Source organism: Anabrus simplex, chromosome 1 (genome assembly GCF_040414725.1).
Source record: "Anabrus simplex isolate iqAnaSimp1 chromosome 1, ASM4041472v1, whole genome shotgun sequence".
Classification (NCBI taxonomy): Eukaryota; Metazoa; Arthropoda; class Insecta; order Orthoptera; family Tettigoniidae; genus Anabrus; species Anabrus simplex.
Window position 1 is genome coordinate 1557183847 of NC_090265.1, and position 16613 is coordinate 1557200459.

The window sequence follows — 16613 nt, forward strand, 5'->3', positions numbered from 1 at the left end:
TTAGTGTCTTGGTGTATTTAAACCATGTGGCAGTGCAGATAATTTTGCTGATAATTTGTAAATAATGGTGTTCATTGATTTTCACTCAGGTATGTTCTAGAGATCTCGACAAGTCATATATTTCATGCAGTTATTTTTGTTTTTGGCGAGGCGACCCTTGACAGTGGTGTGGAAGAATGATGGTATATAAAAAGCAACATTCTTAAGAACGATGAATGAAGTAAGACAAAGTGGTACTGCCATTGGGTATTCATTTTATAAAGATCAATTTTTTAGGAACCCATGAGTAGAGCCTTGCACGGACTATAAAGCTGTAAATCTGACTTAAGGCTAACTGGCTCCTGCCCACAGTTTATGGAAGGAAGGAACAAAGGTTAATACGTCGGTAGTTGTCGCAAGAGAAAATCCCTCATAAAACTGTGACTGTACGGGGTCTGGTGCCAGGTGTCAGGCCTATTGTACTATGTTAAAAGATCTATCCATTTCAATACTTTAGGTGTAGAACACTGTAGTTAGATATTTACAATATCCACGGATAACCATTCGCGGATGCGGATAAAGGAAGTGCGGATGCAGATAATATTTTGTATATCTGCGCAGGGCTCTAATAATAAGGAGTTTCTGTTGGTTAATAATGATGTCAACAAACACGAATTCTGGCCCTAGCTGTGCATTGCTAGATGATACACATATCATCCGGCTTTTTAAGTAATTTCTGCAGTACATCGCCACCCCATCACCCCATCTTCCCTTCTGCCATCAGATCTATCGTGCCGCAAGAGGGAATACCGGTCAAGTTGTACCAAGAATATGGATATTATTTTCCCTCATTATGGCTAGAATTTCATCGAGGTGCACTACCAAGGAGAGTGCTTTGACATGGTAGCACTGAAAACAGTGGGTAGGGAGAGACAATGCCATTTTGAGGAGAATGCCTTTGGTGAGAGGTGATGGGGTGAGAGAGAGAGAGAGAGAGAGAGAGAGAGAGAGAGAGAGAGAGAGAGAGAGAGGGTGGGGGGGATGTTCCCAAGGTCAGTGTGAGGTGCAGAGCTCTGGATCAGCTGAATAACTGAATGTTAACGAAATAGTATAACAGAAATAGCATGCAACTTACCTAGACATCCTTATAAATGCTTACACTAACGCTGACACACATACAGGCACACAAACAATACACTTACAGAAACACTTATGAGTAACAAACAAATACACTATCGAACTGTGTCGTTTCATTTCAATTGTCACAGTTATTCTGTAGATTTTTCATGATATCCAGCTCTGTGACAGTGGTGATGGACCTTTTCGTCCCATTAGGAAGGCGGATCATGATGCGTCCATTTTGGGTCCAGACGTGGGATGGCCAGAAGTGATCCCTAGCAAGGTTTAATATAGTATACTGACTGACAGAGCAAATGCAACACCAAGAAGGAGTGGTCAGAACTTTATGCCAATTGCAGGGTAGACTGACGTCACTGAGGTATGCTCATGATGTGAAATGCGCCGCTGTGCTGCGCACGTAGCGAACGATAAATGGGACACGGCGTTGGCGAATGGCCCACTTCGTACCGTGATTTCTCAGCCGACAGTCATTGTAGAACGTGTTGTCGTGTGCCACAGGACACGTGTATAGCTAAGAATGCCAGGCCGCCGTCAACGGAGGCATTTCCAGCAGACAGACGACTTTATGAGGGGTATGGTGATCGGGCTGAGAAGGGCAGGTTGGTCGTTTCGTCAAATCGCGCAGCCGATACCCATAGGGATGTGTCCATGGTGCAGCGCCTGTGGCGCTGATGGTTGGCGCAGGGACATGTGGCACGTGCGAGGGGTCCAGGCGCAGCCCGAGTGACGTCAGCACGCGAGGATCGGCGCATCCGCCGCCAAGCGGTGGCAGCCCCGCACGCCACGTCAACCGCCATTCTTCAGCATGTGCAAGACACCCTGGCTGTTCCAATATCGACCAGAACAATTTCCCGTCGATTGGTTGAAGGAGGCCTGCACTCCCGGCGTCCGCTCAGAAGACTACCATTGACTCCACAGCATAGACGTGCACGCCTGGCATGGTACCGGGCTAGAGCGACTTGGATAAGGGAATGGCGGAACGTCGTGTTCTCCGACGAGTCACGCTTCTGTTCTGTCAGTGATAGTCACCGCAGACGAGTGTGGCGTCGGCGTGGAGAAAGGTCAAATCCGGCAGTAACTGTGGAGCGCCCTACCGCTAGACAACGCGGCATCATGGTTTGGGGCGCTATTACGTATGATTCACCGTCACCTCTAGTGCGTATTCAAGGCACGTTAAATGTCCACCGCTACGTGCAGCATGTGCTGCGGCCGGTGGCACTCCCGTACCTTCAGGGGCTGCCCAATGCTCTGTTTCAGCAGGATAATGCCCGCCCACACACTGCTCGCATCTCCCAACAGGCTCTACGAGGTGTACAGATGCTTCCGTGGCCAGCGTACTCTCCGGATCTCTCACCAATCGAACACGTGTGGGATCTCATTGGACGCCGTTTGCAAACTCTGCCCCAGCCTCGTACGGACGACCAACTGTGGCAAATGGTTGACAGAGAATGGAGAACCATCCCTCAGGACACCATCCGCACTCTTATTGACTCTGTACCTTGACGTGTTTCTGCGTGCATCGCCGCTCACGGTGGTCCTACATCCTACTGAGTCGATGCCGTGCGCATTGTGTAACCTGCATATCGGTTTGAAATAAACATCAATTATTCGTCCGTGCCGTCTCTGTTTTTCCCCCAACTTTCATCCCTTTCGAACCACTCCTTCTTGGTGTTGCATTTGCTCTGTCAGTCAGTGTATTATGGGTTTTGGTGAGGAACTCGGTAATGAGTACCTTTGTGCCCTTCAGGAGCCGATTCGCCTTCCACACATGGTCACGTTCGTAGTAGAGGGTTGTGCCGCATCAGAGCCGTGAATTAGTGATCCAGGGACATACATTCAAAATTTTATTAAACATGTTCTGTATTTGGCGCACGCGGATCCGAGAGGGGAAACGCGTGAGCATTGAAAGCCAAGGAAAGTTCCATCCAAGGAGCGGATGCGATAGAGATAACTGTGTGCCGAGAACAGAAGAGGGCAGGCCTCGATCCCGTACCATGTGATAATACAGTGGGGGCGAAAATCCTGGACAGCTAACATTCCGCATATAAATTTTATGTGGGAAGCCAGCCTAACGGGACGAAAAGGTGAGGAGAGATTAAATTATCATCATCAAATTATACTATGATGGAGAACAAATGACACCACATGCATCTTTGGAATTATGTAAAGAGATTGTCCGGAAGGGGTATGCTAAATATCCCGTGGAATTTTAATTACGCACTAGTGACTATCACATAAAGAAAGCGTCCCCACGCGATACACTGAACACATGGCCTATCACAGGGAGTCCCGCAATTGCTTAAGAGGCAGGGATGATGCTATGGATATTACAAGATAGTTTACGAATGGATCAGTTTCCGCACACAATCGAGATTCATGGAATACGTTCAGCTACCTCTCGAGCGCACTGCTTCACTGATATTCGCGATATAAATGGAATAGATTGATGTCCTCTCCGGGAGGAGTCTAGGGTCGGCCATCTTGTGCCAGTCTTCATAAACAGACCAACAGTAGGCGCACCCCAGCTCAGTCGGGAAATAGTCTTGGAGCTTACTTCACATCACTCGTCACAAGAATAGGCTCCTTTGTGCGGGAATGATTTGAGAGATATAAGCTCGTATTGGAAAAACAGTACACGAATGTATGTGTTTGAGAGTGATCAAATATGGAGCAAGTTCTATAACTTTTAAAACGGATTATGATAATTTTTTATAGATAACAGGGCATAACTTCTGTGTGTGACGGTAGCCCCAAGATCACTATCAAGGGTGATTGTAACATTAAGTTCATGAGTGGATAATATTCTGTGTTGGTGTAACAGTGTCTTCAGTGGAGAACGAGAAATTCAACCATGTTCCAAGAAACAGCTACCCAGCTCTGGACCCTTGGTATACCAGTGATGATCGTTGCTGATATGGAGGTCTGAAGTCTCCCAGCATAGGCCCACCCTGCGGCTCGAATAGAAGGCATCGTGGAAGTATTCAGATAAGTGTATCATTCCGTTTTTAGTAATTATGAATGCGTATCTTGTAAATAAGTTAATAGTAGAGTAGGATGTATTTTAAAAAGAAAATTATGTTTCAGGGCTTAGCATAGGAAGCTTGTTGAGTGAGTTAATGTTATTGATTTGCTAGAAATCATGGTGGAATCTGTGTAATTAATCCACTTTCACCATTGAGTTACAGTAATCGCGTAATTCATTTTGGAAGCAGGTTAGATGTACAGTTTTTATTATTTTTATAGAATAGACACTTTATAAGTTAATGAATATTGAATTTTCACGACCGCATTGTAATCGAAACCGACTTTCAACCTATTAGGTCGTGTTACGTACATCTAGTACGTGTTGAAGAGATGTCAAGTTGTGTTAGGTTGTGGGTTTGGATCCCACTGGTGTCTGGTTGGCCATTTTTGTTCTGTACTTAACATCTCTTCAACACGTACTAAATGTACGTAACATGACCTAATAGGTTGAAAGTCCGTTTTGATTACAATGCGGTCGTGAAAATTCAATATTCATTGATTTGGCCCTCAACGGGCAACTTAAACGCACTCTACAGTGTGATGGTAGTAGTACCAGACCTGTAGCTTAGATCTTTTCCAACAGAACAAAGATGACCTAGGCCACCATAGCTCAATTGGTAGAGCAACCGATGCGAAATCGGGAGGTTGTGGGTTCGGATCCCACTGGTGTCTGTTTGGCCATTTTTGTTCTGTACTTAACATCTCTTCAACACGAACTAAATGTACATAACACGACCTAATAGGTTGAAAGTCGGTTTCGACTTTATAAGTTACTTTGTGAGTGCATTAGATTAAAGATTAGGATGGTGGAATATATATCATAGGCCTATAGTCACCACGTGTAAATAGAGTATAATTAATGCATGTATTTTTTCTAGATGTAGGTATGCACTCAATACATTTTCCTTTAAATGTCAATGTAGTAGATTTATAGCATAAGGTCCTTGGATACAGATATGATGTATGATGAACAACGCTGGGATTCGAATCTACAACCTCCATTTTAACACATTGCTGACCAGATGCTTGAGCTTGTCACATACCCTGTGGACCGGACATTTTTCTACTAACCATACTAGGGTGCACTTGATTATAAAAATGTACATAAATATTAAACCAGTCAAAATTTTATCTTTAAAGTTGGTATGGGTACTCTCCAATGCCCCTAGTAGTAGCGGATCTGCCTTTACAAAACCATCTTCATCGTCAATTCCTAACATATCATTAATGTTTACATCGTTGTCGTCAGAATCACTTGAATAAATAAGTTCACTAGGTAAATTACGGCCTGTAGAGGCTTGATTATCACTTCCACTATCACTCTCACATTCAGGTTCCACTAATTCATTAGACTATTTCCATTTGAACGATCATTGGCATATAATTCTTCTAAAATATCGTCGTCAGCTAACACCGTATTCCGCGGGCGCTCCATCTTGTCATAGACTGAACCGGCAGAAAGAAAGTCGACGTTTCGAAACTAAATCAAAGAATAAAAGAGGCCGTGAGTAAAAGAAAAGTGGCAGATATACTGTACATCTACGATTTATTCTACTCAGTGTGCACGTCCTAAATAGTTCAAGATATGGTCAAGAGATGTCACAGGAAGACCGAAAACAATGTCGTGAATAAAACTGAGATTTCTCGGGGCCCGTCATCTACCGCTGGCGAGCGTACTACAAGATTTCTCAGGGCCCGTCACCCATGTGTTAATAGGGGTTTCCGTAAGGAAGCATTTTATGTTAATTCTTCTATTCCCCTGCATTGTAAAGAAGTATAATGTTTCTTATATGACTAATTATCGAGTTTAAAAGCACTGTTTCTTTGTTATTCTTCGGCGTGCTCAGGTCACGAACTTGAGTTTTTATTTCTTGAGTCTGTCAGTGTGAGTTAAATAGTGAGAAGATCCCTGTTAATGATTTAGTTATTTAAAGTTGTGATTTGCTGTCTTACCAAAGGGTACTGATATGGTCATTTATATGTATATATGTATGTATATATATAAGAAGTTAAAAGCCGGTGATTTGTTTTTTCAATAGAATGAGAAGTTTAGAATACTGTGTAGGGTCACACAGAGATTTTAAAAAAAGTTGTGAGCGAAGAAAGACTGGTGGGCGTGGTGTCTTTCGGCTGTCACTCTGAAATGTGTGGCTGAGGGGAGACTATATTACAGTAAAGACAGATCCGTGACCAGAATCGTACTCTCTGTCACAAGGAGTTGATAATGCATTATGTTTGTGTCGTATACAAATAAATTGTTTGGCCATAGGGCCAGGTAATTAATTAATTAATTAATTAATGTGATAGGATCTCTTTGCAAATAAAATAGATGGGTTTTTCTTTCAGCAACCCGCTGCGATACCAGAAGACCCACGATTTGAATCCCGGCACATCCAACATGGATGACCTGGACAGATATATTCATACAGCCAGTGACAGAATGTGCATTTTTCTTTTAATTGTTTTCCTTTGGGTTTCTTGACTGCTTATACAAGTGATTTGATTATGTGTTATGAGTAAATTTTGACTTTACTCACGTAATGATGTTGGGTTCGTATTTCTGTCGTGAGTAGTGGACCACTATTATGTCTATAATTTCATTTCATTTCTTTTTGCTTTGTTTATTAATTGTAAAGGAGGGGGCATTGACCACTCAACTAGTTTCAAGTGTTTTTCTTGTTCAGTTGTAATTTGGTTCCCAGTGTCGAGGGAAATGTCATGTAGGTTTCGCTGACGCATTCGTAATTACAGTAATTTAATAGATACTATGGTATATTCGGGATGCATTTATCTGAATAAAGACTAACAATCATCTTGCCCGGGAAATTAATATTATTTTTGTTAATTTATGTATTTCGTAGTTACATGTAATCGGTGGTATGGTCTCAATGACTTGTATATTATATTATCTTAAAATATTATTTTATTTTACCAAGGACATAAAAATTTAGTTTGTTCCTATTGGAAGAATGTCATTTTGCCATAGAATAGTGCATCCTGAATTTCCTCCACACCCTTAAGCCTGTAAGCTAGACATAAATTTATAGATACGGACAAACCAGCCCAGGAGATCCAGCTGTTAAGATCAAGGGTGCGGAGAAGTGTGTGTTCGAATCCTGCACAGGCCCTGGGTGTTGCCACATTTGCTGTCAAGGATACTTGAAGTTTGCTTTCACTATGGCTTCATATCCCAGGCCAGAAAGGGTTCGGGGTAAATTGAACTATTATAGAGCGTCTGCCTGTAGTTACCACTTCAGCTGCTGCGCACGCACCTGTGGTACCGGTTGAAGCTCTCCATAGTGAAGTCCATGTTCAATTTCATTCGGAAAGTTTCCCTCACTTTCTCACAAATTTCATTCCGCGGTTCCTCGGAGACCACATGGATTAGCAGCAGTTCCTACGGCTGTACTGCTCTCCTTCATCGATGAGTTCTTCTTAATGGTCGAGCTGCCATGCTAACTTGCACAGCTCTTCTTTCAGCACGGCAACTTCACAGGAGATGGCACCTCGGAAATCTCGAAAATCCTGACTCAGCGAGTCTACGGACTCTTCCCTGGGGTTAGCAGAGCTCGTTAACAACTGAAGGTGTGCCTCAAAGTCCTTCATTGTTGCTTCAAAAGCATTAAAACACTTATTCATCTTCTAGATGGACATATCTGTTGATATTTATGTCTAAACTTGAACCACAGTTGTACAAGTTCACTTAGTTCACATCTGCAGGACAAATACACTACCAGTTATGCGGCTTCTGTGAGATACAGACAGAGCACTCCTACGAGTACGTTACAGTAGACACCATGATACCAAAATTTATAATTCAGCAGCCTTACATTAAATGCATACCGGTACCTAATATGTTTATTATGTAGTACAAATATAAATATTAATGGTAAATATTTCGTAATTTCAGATTGGATGTTCACTATCTGATGGTGGGACTCATGATTCAAAGCCTGACATAAGAGATCTTAATATTATAGCTGCACTGAAAGATCGATTTGAGCCTGATAAAAATCCGTTTGATTCAAGTTCTATTTTATTTGACGATTCAGTTCCTGTATTGGTAGGTATATCTTCAGTAGAGGCGTCATGCTCCGAGGAGATTGTAACTGAAACAGCTGGTACAGATGACACCATACAAGTGAAATCGGTGACTAAAGCCAGTGATAATGTGGAAGTAAATGTACTGACTAAAATATTGTCGACTCCAGCATACCTGAGCATGATAAAACCACAATTAAGGACTGTAAACATACATGCATATATAATCATTAAAGACCGTTATGCCTTTCAGCATTCAGTCTGCAAGTCTCTCTGAATTTACTAAACGTCGCCACAAACCTCTATCTGCAACTAGTGCAACGGCCTCATTTAGTTCTATACCTCTTTAAATCGTTAGAAACTAAGTCTAATCATTGTCGTCTTGGTCTCTTGCTACTTCTCTTACCCTTCATAACAGAGTCCATTATTCTCCTAGGTGACCTAGCTGCCTCCATTCGCCTCACATGACCCCAACACCAAAGCCCGTTTATGCGTACAGCTTCATCCATCGAGTTCATTCCTAACAGCCTTTATTTCATCATTCAGAGTATCCTCCCGCCATTGTTCCCACCTGTTTGCACCAGCAATCATTCTTGCTATTTTTATGTCTGTTACTTCTAACTTATGAATAAGATATCCTGAGTCCACCCAGCTTTCACTCCCATAAAGCAAAGTTGGTCTGAAAACAGACCGATGAAAGATGGTTTCGTCTGGGAGCTGACTTCCTTCTTACAGAATTCTGTTGCTTGTAACTGTGAACTCACTGCATTAGCTTTACTACACCTTGATTCAATCTCACTTACTATATTACCATCCTGGGAAAACACACAACCTAAATACTTGAAATTATCTACCTGTTCCAGCTTTGTATCACCAATCTGGCATGCAATTCTGTTGAATTTCTTACCTACTGCCATCAATTTAGTCTTTGAGAGGCTAATTTTCATAGCATACTCATTGCACCTATTTTCAAGTTCCAAGATATTAAACTGCAGGCTTTCGGCACAATCTGCCATTAAGACCAGTCGTCAGCATAGGGCAGGCTGCTCACTACATTTCCACCTAACTGAATCCCTCTCTGCCACTTTGTACCTTTCAGCAGTTGTTCCATGTAAACTACGAACAGCAAAGGTGAAAGTACTCTAAACAAAGAACTCGAATTACCATCAATTCTCACTGAAGCCCAATTGTCAACATAAATGACTTTGATTGATTTTAATAATCTGTCTTTAATTTCTTAGTCCCCCAGTATGGCGAACATCTTTTACCTTGGTACCCTGTCATGTGCTTTCTCTAGATCTACAAAACATGAACACAGATGTCTATTCCTTAACGTTAAAAATTAATTGAAAAAGAGGTTCAACCTATTCAATACATAAAAGAAAGGAATGTAGTGATTACATTCTTATTTAATAGTGATTAGAAATGGGACCGGTTTCGACCCTAGTCCAGGTCATCGTCAGCCGTTCAAAACATAAAAAACAAGAAAAACAATGCATATGAAAAAGAATAAGTGAACTCTGGATCGGTATAAGATGAAATATAAATTGATGATGGGGGTAGAAATTGTGAGTCACTTAAAATAAAACAGTACGTAATATTATGAAAGGTAGTACGGCACACACAATGATAAGTAAAGTCTCTCAATGTTTATGAATAGTGGAGAACGGTCAAATGGCTCAGTTTTTACACTCTGTCAGGTACAAAGTCACAACACTATCGAACAACATATGAAGATCCATAAATATTTTGAAGTCGCAGACGAATAGATTTAAAGAAGCAAACTGCCAGCTCTCGGTGATCAGCGCGGCACATCCAAGGTCATGCGCTGTGGTCTCGAACGCCGAAGTAGAATGGAGAATATCCTGAAGGTCCAGTATTTGCCTCGGTTGCGGGAAGTTAAGTACGTATATATAGAAATATACAACGCAATTCAGTATAATTGAATGAGTAATTGTGCTCCTGCTGAGTTCTTGGAAAACAGTTGACTTGAAAAAACAATTGTAAAGAGAAAAAATGTAGTAAAAAGCGCAATATCGGAAAACAAATGAAAACATATATGCACAGTGCGCTATTTTTTAAATTGAAAAAATTTAGGTCATGACTGAAGTAGTTGAAGTTGGCGCAAGACAAGAGTTAAAATTTGAATGAGGAGAACCGAAATGAAGGTAGTGTTTTTTTTTTTTAAATAGAAAAGGTAGAATAAATTAATACCGGTAGAGGAAGAGTGATAGTGAAATAAGAGAAGAATAAAGGAAATTGAAGATAAATGGTGTTGAAGAAGGATAAGATAGGGAAATGAAAGAGGGGTAGTTTAGGGTGGGTTAGAAGGTAGAAAATGTGGGTGGGAACTTTGTAAGGCATGGAAAATATAATTGGGGTTTTGGAATTTGGAATTTTTGAGAAGAAGAATTAGGAAGTCGAAAAGGATGTTGGTTTTTTCAGAAATGTCGTTTAAATTGAAATTAGGGTTGAAGTACTGGTCAAGGTGGATAAAGCAATTTTCAGTTATGTTTAAGAGGGGGCCTTTGTTAATGATCTTAAGTATTTTCATGTCATTTTCAATACTGGTGAAACTATGCTTTGAGTCTTGTATGTGCTGTCCTATGGCAGAGAATCTGTTGTATTTAATGGCGTTGACATGTTCAGAGTACCTGATATTGAAGTTGTGGCCAGTTTGTCCGACGTAGGAGGAATTACAGTTGTTGCATTTGAATCTGTATACACCAGATTTAGAAAAAGCATTAGATTTATTTAGAGATTTAGAGTTGTGCAAGATATCAAGATTTCTATTCTTAGTTCTAAAAGAAATTTTCATGTTATGTTTTTTAAAAATATTAGTTATTTTATAAGCATCCTGAGTGAAAGTGAAGGTGGAAAAAGCAGTTGGTTTTATTGTGTCTTTAGATAAAGTGGTTTTTGGACGGTGTTTGAATTTGTTGATGATGCGGTTTATGAAGGAGTTGTTAAAGCCATTGAATTTAGCGATGTTGCGGATGGTGTTTAATTTGTTATTTAAATCTTTTTTGGACATAGGGGTGTTGAAGGCACGAAAAATTAAGCTGATATAAGTAGCACGTTTATGAGCTTGAGGGTGCGAAGAATCTTGTCGTATTGTGGTTGCTGTTTGGGTTGGTTTTCTGAAAATTTTGTAAGATAAAGAAGAAGGAATAGTGTCACTCACATCAATTTTATACTCAAGCACATTAGTTACCCCTAGCTTATCCGTGAATACCTCAGGAAATTCATCACACAATTCATGTATCAGTTGAGCTTGTTCACTAGTTAAATGACTCAGGTCACACTTTTCAATTACCTGGCGCATACTGAAAATCTGATCCTGAGAGCCCCTCTGTGGTCTGAAACCACACTTGTTTTCACACAACTTCTCAACCACTGATCACATTCTCCCTTCCAAGATGCCAGTGAATACTTTGCCTGGTATACTAATCAATGGTATACCTCGATAGTTGTTGTAATCCTTCCTGTTCCCTTACTTATAGATAGGTGCAATTACTGCCTTCGTCTAATCTAAAGATACCTTACCAATGTATGCATGTATGTATGTTCAGTCCGTCAGCGATTCCGCTGGTGTGATCCTCAACAGCTCTGCCATCAGCTGTCATAGATGGCCTAGGCGTCACTGAAGAGGCGTACTAGGGAAATGAGGAGTGACGTAGTTTCCCGTTGCTTTCCTCACCAAGCCAGAGTTGCTATTACATATCAGTCTGCCAAGCCCACTGAATTGCATACACCAACCTACCTTATGAGCAACATTTTCACACCATTCATAGCAGGGACTGGCTGCATAAGGATTGGCATTACTAGCATCGCTCACACCTCAGTCACTTTCATATTGTCAAAGCCAAGGATAAGACAGAGACAGATCTATGAAAGTAACAAAATTGCTCTAGCCTATACCAGAAGACATAGTGCACTGTAAACACAAGGTCCTGCCAGCAAAGGCAGACCTTACCAATACTCCATGCTAATTTTACTATTCTATGAAGCCATTTCATTCCTGCCTTCCCACTATACTTCACCATTTCAGGTCTAATTTCATCTATTCTTGCTGCTTTATGACAATGGAGTTTATTTACTATCCTTTCCACTTCCTCAAACATAATTGCACCAATGTCATTTTCCTCCACCCCATGAACTTGGCTGTTCGCAACACCACCAGGAGGATTTTTCTTTTACGTTAAGAAGATGTTCAAAATATTCCTTCCACCTCTCCAATGATTCCCTTGGATCTATTATGAGTTCACCTCAATTACCCAAAACACCGTTCATTTCCTTTTTCCCTCCCTAAGATTATCACTGTTCGTAAAGGTTTCCCTGCTGCCTGACCTAGTCTTTCCAGGTTATTACCTAAATCTTCCCCTAACTTCTTTTTGGATTTTACAACTATTTGTTTTGCTCTGTTTCTTTCATCTACGTAAAATTCCCTGTCTGCATCGGCCCTTGTTTGGAACCATTTCTGATAAGCCTTCTTTTTACGTTTACAAGCTGCTCTCACTTCATCATTCCACCAAGATGTTCGCCTTTTCCCATCTTTACACACAGTTGTTTCTATGCATTCCCATGCTGTTTCTACTACAGCATCCCTGTATGCCACCCATTCTCTTTCTATATCCTAAACCCGCTTACTGTCCACTGTACGAAACTTCTCACTAATCATATCCATGTACTACTGTCTAATTTCCTTGTCCTGGAGATTTTCTACCCTTACTGGTTTGCAGACAGATTTCACTTTCTCTACCCTAGGCCTAGAGATACTTTGTTCACTACAGATCAGATAGTGGTCTGTATTATTGAAAAATCCCCGGAAAACTCGTACATTCCTAATAGACTTCTTGAATTCAAAGTCGGTTAAGATATAGTCTATTATGGATCTGGTACCCCTTGACTCCCATGTGTAGCGGTGAATAGCCTTATGCTTGAAGAATGTATTCATAACTGCTAAACCCATACTAGCACAAAAGTCCAGCAAATACTTCCCATTCCCATTAGCTTCCATATCCATCCCACATTTAATCACCCTTTCGTATCCTTCAGTTCTATTTCCAACTCTCGCATTGAAATCACCCATTAGCACTATCCTATCCTTGCTGTTGACCCTGACAATGATGTCACTCAATGCTTCATAAAACTTGTTAACTTCATCCTCATCTGCACTCTCACATGGTGAATACAGTGAGACAATTCTCGTCCTAATTCATACAAATGCAACATCTACCCACATCATTTGCTCATTTACATGCCTACCAGAGACTATGTTGCGTGTAATGGTATTCCTGATAAACAGCCCTACCCCATACTTTGCCCTTCCCTTTCTAACACCTGTCAAGTACACTTCATAATCTCCTGTCTCTTCCTCAATCTCCCCTTAGTAGAATATCACTTACTCCTAGCACATCCAGATGCATCCTCTTTGCTGACTCAGCCAGTTCTACTTTCTTTCTTTCTTTCTTCCTAATATTGATAGCTCCCCATCGAATTCCATTTCGTTCGCCAAGTTGTTTCCAAGGAGTCCCTCGCCTGTCAAATGGGAGTGGGACTCCCGTTACTCCCATAGGTCCGAGGCTTGCTTAAAATGTTCTGAGCTCGGATGCTACCCTACTTGCACATAGTCGAAGCGAGGATCTCTCCTCGAAAATGTTAGGGACCACCGGTGGATTGTATAGTCCTAGCCGTTTGAGCACAAAGAGGGTCATGACTCAGAATAAGTCCAAAATGCCCACTCCCATTACATAGCAACCCCGACTCTCAGGACCACTTACTAGGCCTCTCAGCCATTGCCCATGGTTCACGAACTAGGATGTGACTACAGTAATCCACACCATGAACCATAATCAGTTCATTATCGGTTACAAATGTTTACGAAACTAATATAAGACCTTGTACGAAACAGTAATGAACTAGTGCTTCATATCAATATTTGTTGGAATCAGTTCTAACATCAAGGTAACTACAGCACTAGCTGGTTGCGCAGGTTAACTGTGAAGAAGCTGATAACGTTTGTTTCGGAAACTTATTTTAAACATATCACCATGTTAAAGCACTGCTAAGTACGCATCTACTGATAACTGTCATTCCAGAAACTGGCCATTAGTACAATAACACAAGGATTGGGTCACTGATCAGTGGAAATGTGTGTTTATGGACTGATGAGTCAAAATTTGAGAAATTTGGGTCAAATTGTCTTCAGTTCCTACCACTGTCCAGGAGAAAGAATACTAGAAGGCTGCCTAACACCAACTGTGAAGTGTAGGGGTGGTAGCGTTATGGTTTGGTGTTTTTTTGGCAACAATAAGGTGGAATACTTGGCAAAAGTGGAAGGCATCATGAGGATGGAGCAGTACCATTACAGTCTGTCGAGCAATGCAGTAGCATCTGAAACTTAAGTTATTGGAAGAGAGTTTGTTGTATAGCAGGGCAACAACTTGAAACATTGGTCAAAGTTATGAAAGAAGTATGTAAGAAATTTTAAAAAAAAACATCAGCAGTTCTATAAGTAATGATCTGGCCCTCTTATCGAGTTGATGTGGGATTAACTCGATCGTAAAGCAAAACAATCTCCTGTCAACACTTGAAGATCTCTAGCTATGTCCTTTGCAGGTATGAGGAACTATACCACATAAGTGTTGAAAAAAACAACCATAAGAATCCCATGTAATTGTTAAACAGTAATCCGAGTAAAAGGGGGCCCTCTTATAGAGTTGATATGGGATTAACTCAACCATAAGGTAAAACAATCTCCTGTCAACACCTGTGAAGATCTCTGGCTATGTCCTTAGGAAGTATGAGGAACTATGATCACAGAAATGTTGGAAAAAAACAACCAGAAGAATCTCATGTATATGTTGAACAGTAATCAGAGCAAAAGGAGGGCACATACACAAGCAAAGAGTTTGAAAAGTGTAGCTCTAAATACATTGTTTTCCATTATTTGAAGCATAAATTGCTTTACAGCGAGTCAGATTGTGTCTAATGGATACCTGTTTGTATTTTGATTTAAAATATAGTATATGTCATTTGAAATACCACTAATCTGCTGCCTAATAAACAATAAGAACTGGAGTTTTCTTATGGTGAGTAAACATTTTGATGCTAGTGTAGTTCCATTCCAGTGTGCATAGGATTGACCATCTCCTGAGCTAAGGGTTCCCCAAATCCCCCCACTCTCATAACTATACCACTGTGCCTGATGGCTGTCCTTTCAAACACAAGAAAATTCTGACTTCAACAGAAGCTTCCACCACTAATGTCCCAATGATCATCAAAGCAGTATCATCCTTACGGAACTTCAGAATAATAAAATCTACTAACTCAAAGGCTTTAGTGATTTCTGAACTCTGGGGCAATTACTGTCTATCCTCTTATGTTCCACACACTGCCTTTTCTCACAAAAGAAATATAACAGAAGTATGCAAACACCACTATAACCATATTTAATCATTTCACTTGTTCTTTTGCCTTTGGTGTTCTACATCAACTTTCATTGTATCTACTTTAAATTATACTGTATTGTGATTCCTTTCCTCGGTCCTCTATACTTCAGTATCAAAAGAAAGATATACAAAATATCTTACAGTATATGGAGATATCATAGCTCCCATAGCATGTCATACCTTGAATGATGATTCCAACAAGGTATTGAGGGCTTCAATGACCTTAGGATTTGGCTGTGGAAGCTGCTTCACTTCTTTGGATGGATCAGGTGGAGTATATTTTAGTCTGGAAAACACATAAATCAAATTTACTGATGTGGACCATTTAGAATCAATGGTTATGTAAACTCTCTACGTGTAATTCAAAACAGAAATTAATTTTTTCCTCCTTCTCTTTTCAGGGGAAGTATGTTTTCACAACCAAAATGGGGCAAAAGGACATTTTAAGCCTGAACTGAAGATACTAAATCCCAAGCCACAAGATACACAACTCATCTGAGTTAATAATGACTGTATGCCTTTTATATCACCAATCTGACAGGACTGAAAGTTACTTCTCAGAAAAAATTGGAAATGGCAGACTTCTGTCTTATTTGGAGCAAAGAAATACACTCTTATAATACAGAATTAATAGAGTAAAAAAGAAAAAAGCTTTCTAAATGTATCTCATATTAGATAGAACATAACTCTTCTCAGAATCAATGACAAAATAATCTTTCACCAAAGTTACCAGTTACATGTCCCCTTAAATAGGATATCACTAATTTTAAGGAAGCATGTATCACCCATTCTTGTTAATCACACCCTTTTGAATACCATGGCAACAGAATGTCCTTTCTTATTAACATACTGTGTCAAAATAAGAATTAAAAAGTGGGCAATTAACATGAAAGATCGCTTTAAAAAAAAATTACAAGATGAAACTGAATTGAAAGCAGTAATGGTGAAATAATAAAATTAGGAATATAAACACTG

General features: G+C 40.4%; 1 protein-coding gene across 3 annotated transcripts in view; it reads right to left on the bottom strand.

The window, feature by feature from the left end:
- Positions 1-16613, bottom strand: part of LOC136880507 (RNA-binding protein Ro60) — a 193697-nt gene that overhangs the window by 32078 nt on the left and 145006 nt on the right. For all 3 annotated transcript variants that reach the window (XM_067153306.2, XM_067153308.2, XM_067153307.2), the window contains exon 7: positions 15819-15924. In XM_067153306.2, coding sequence (XP_067009407.2) covers positions 15819-15924 — 106 coding nt within the window. The remainder of the gene's footprint in view (positions 1-15818; positions 15925-16613) is intronic.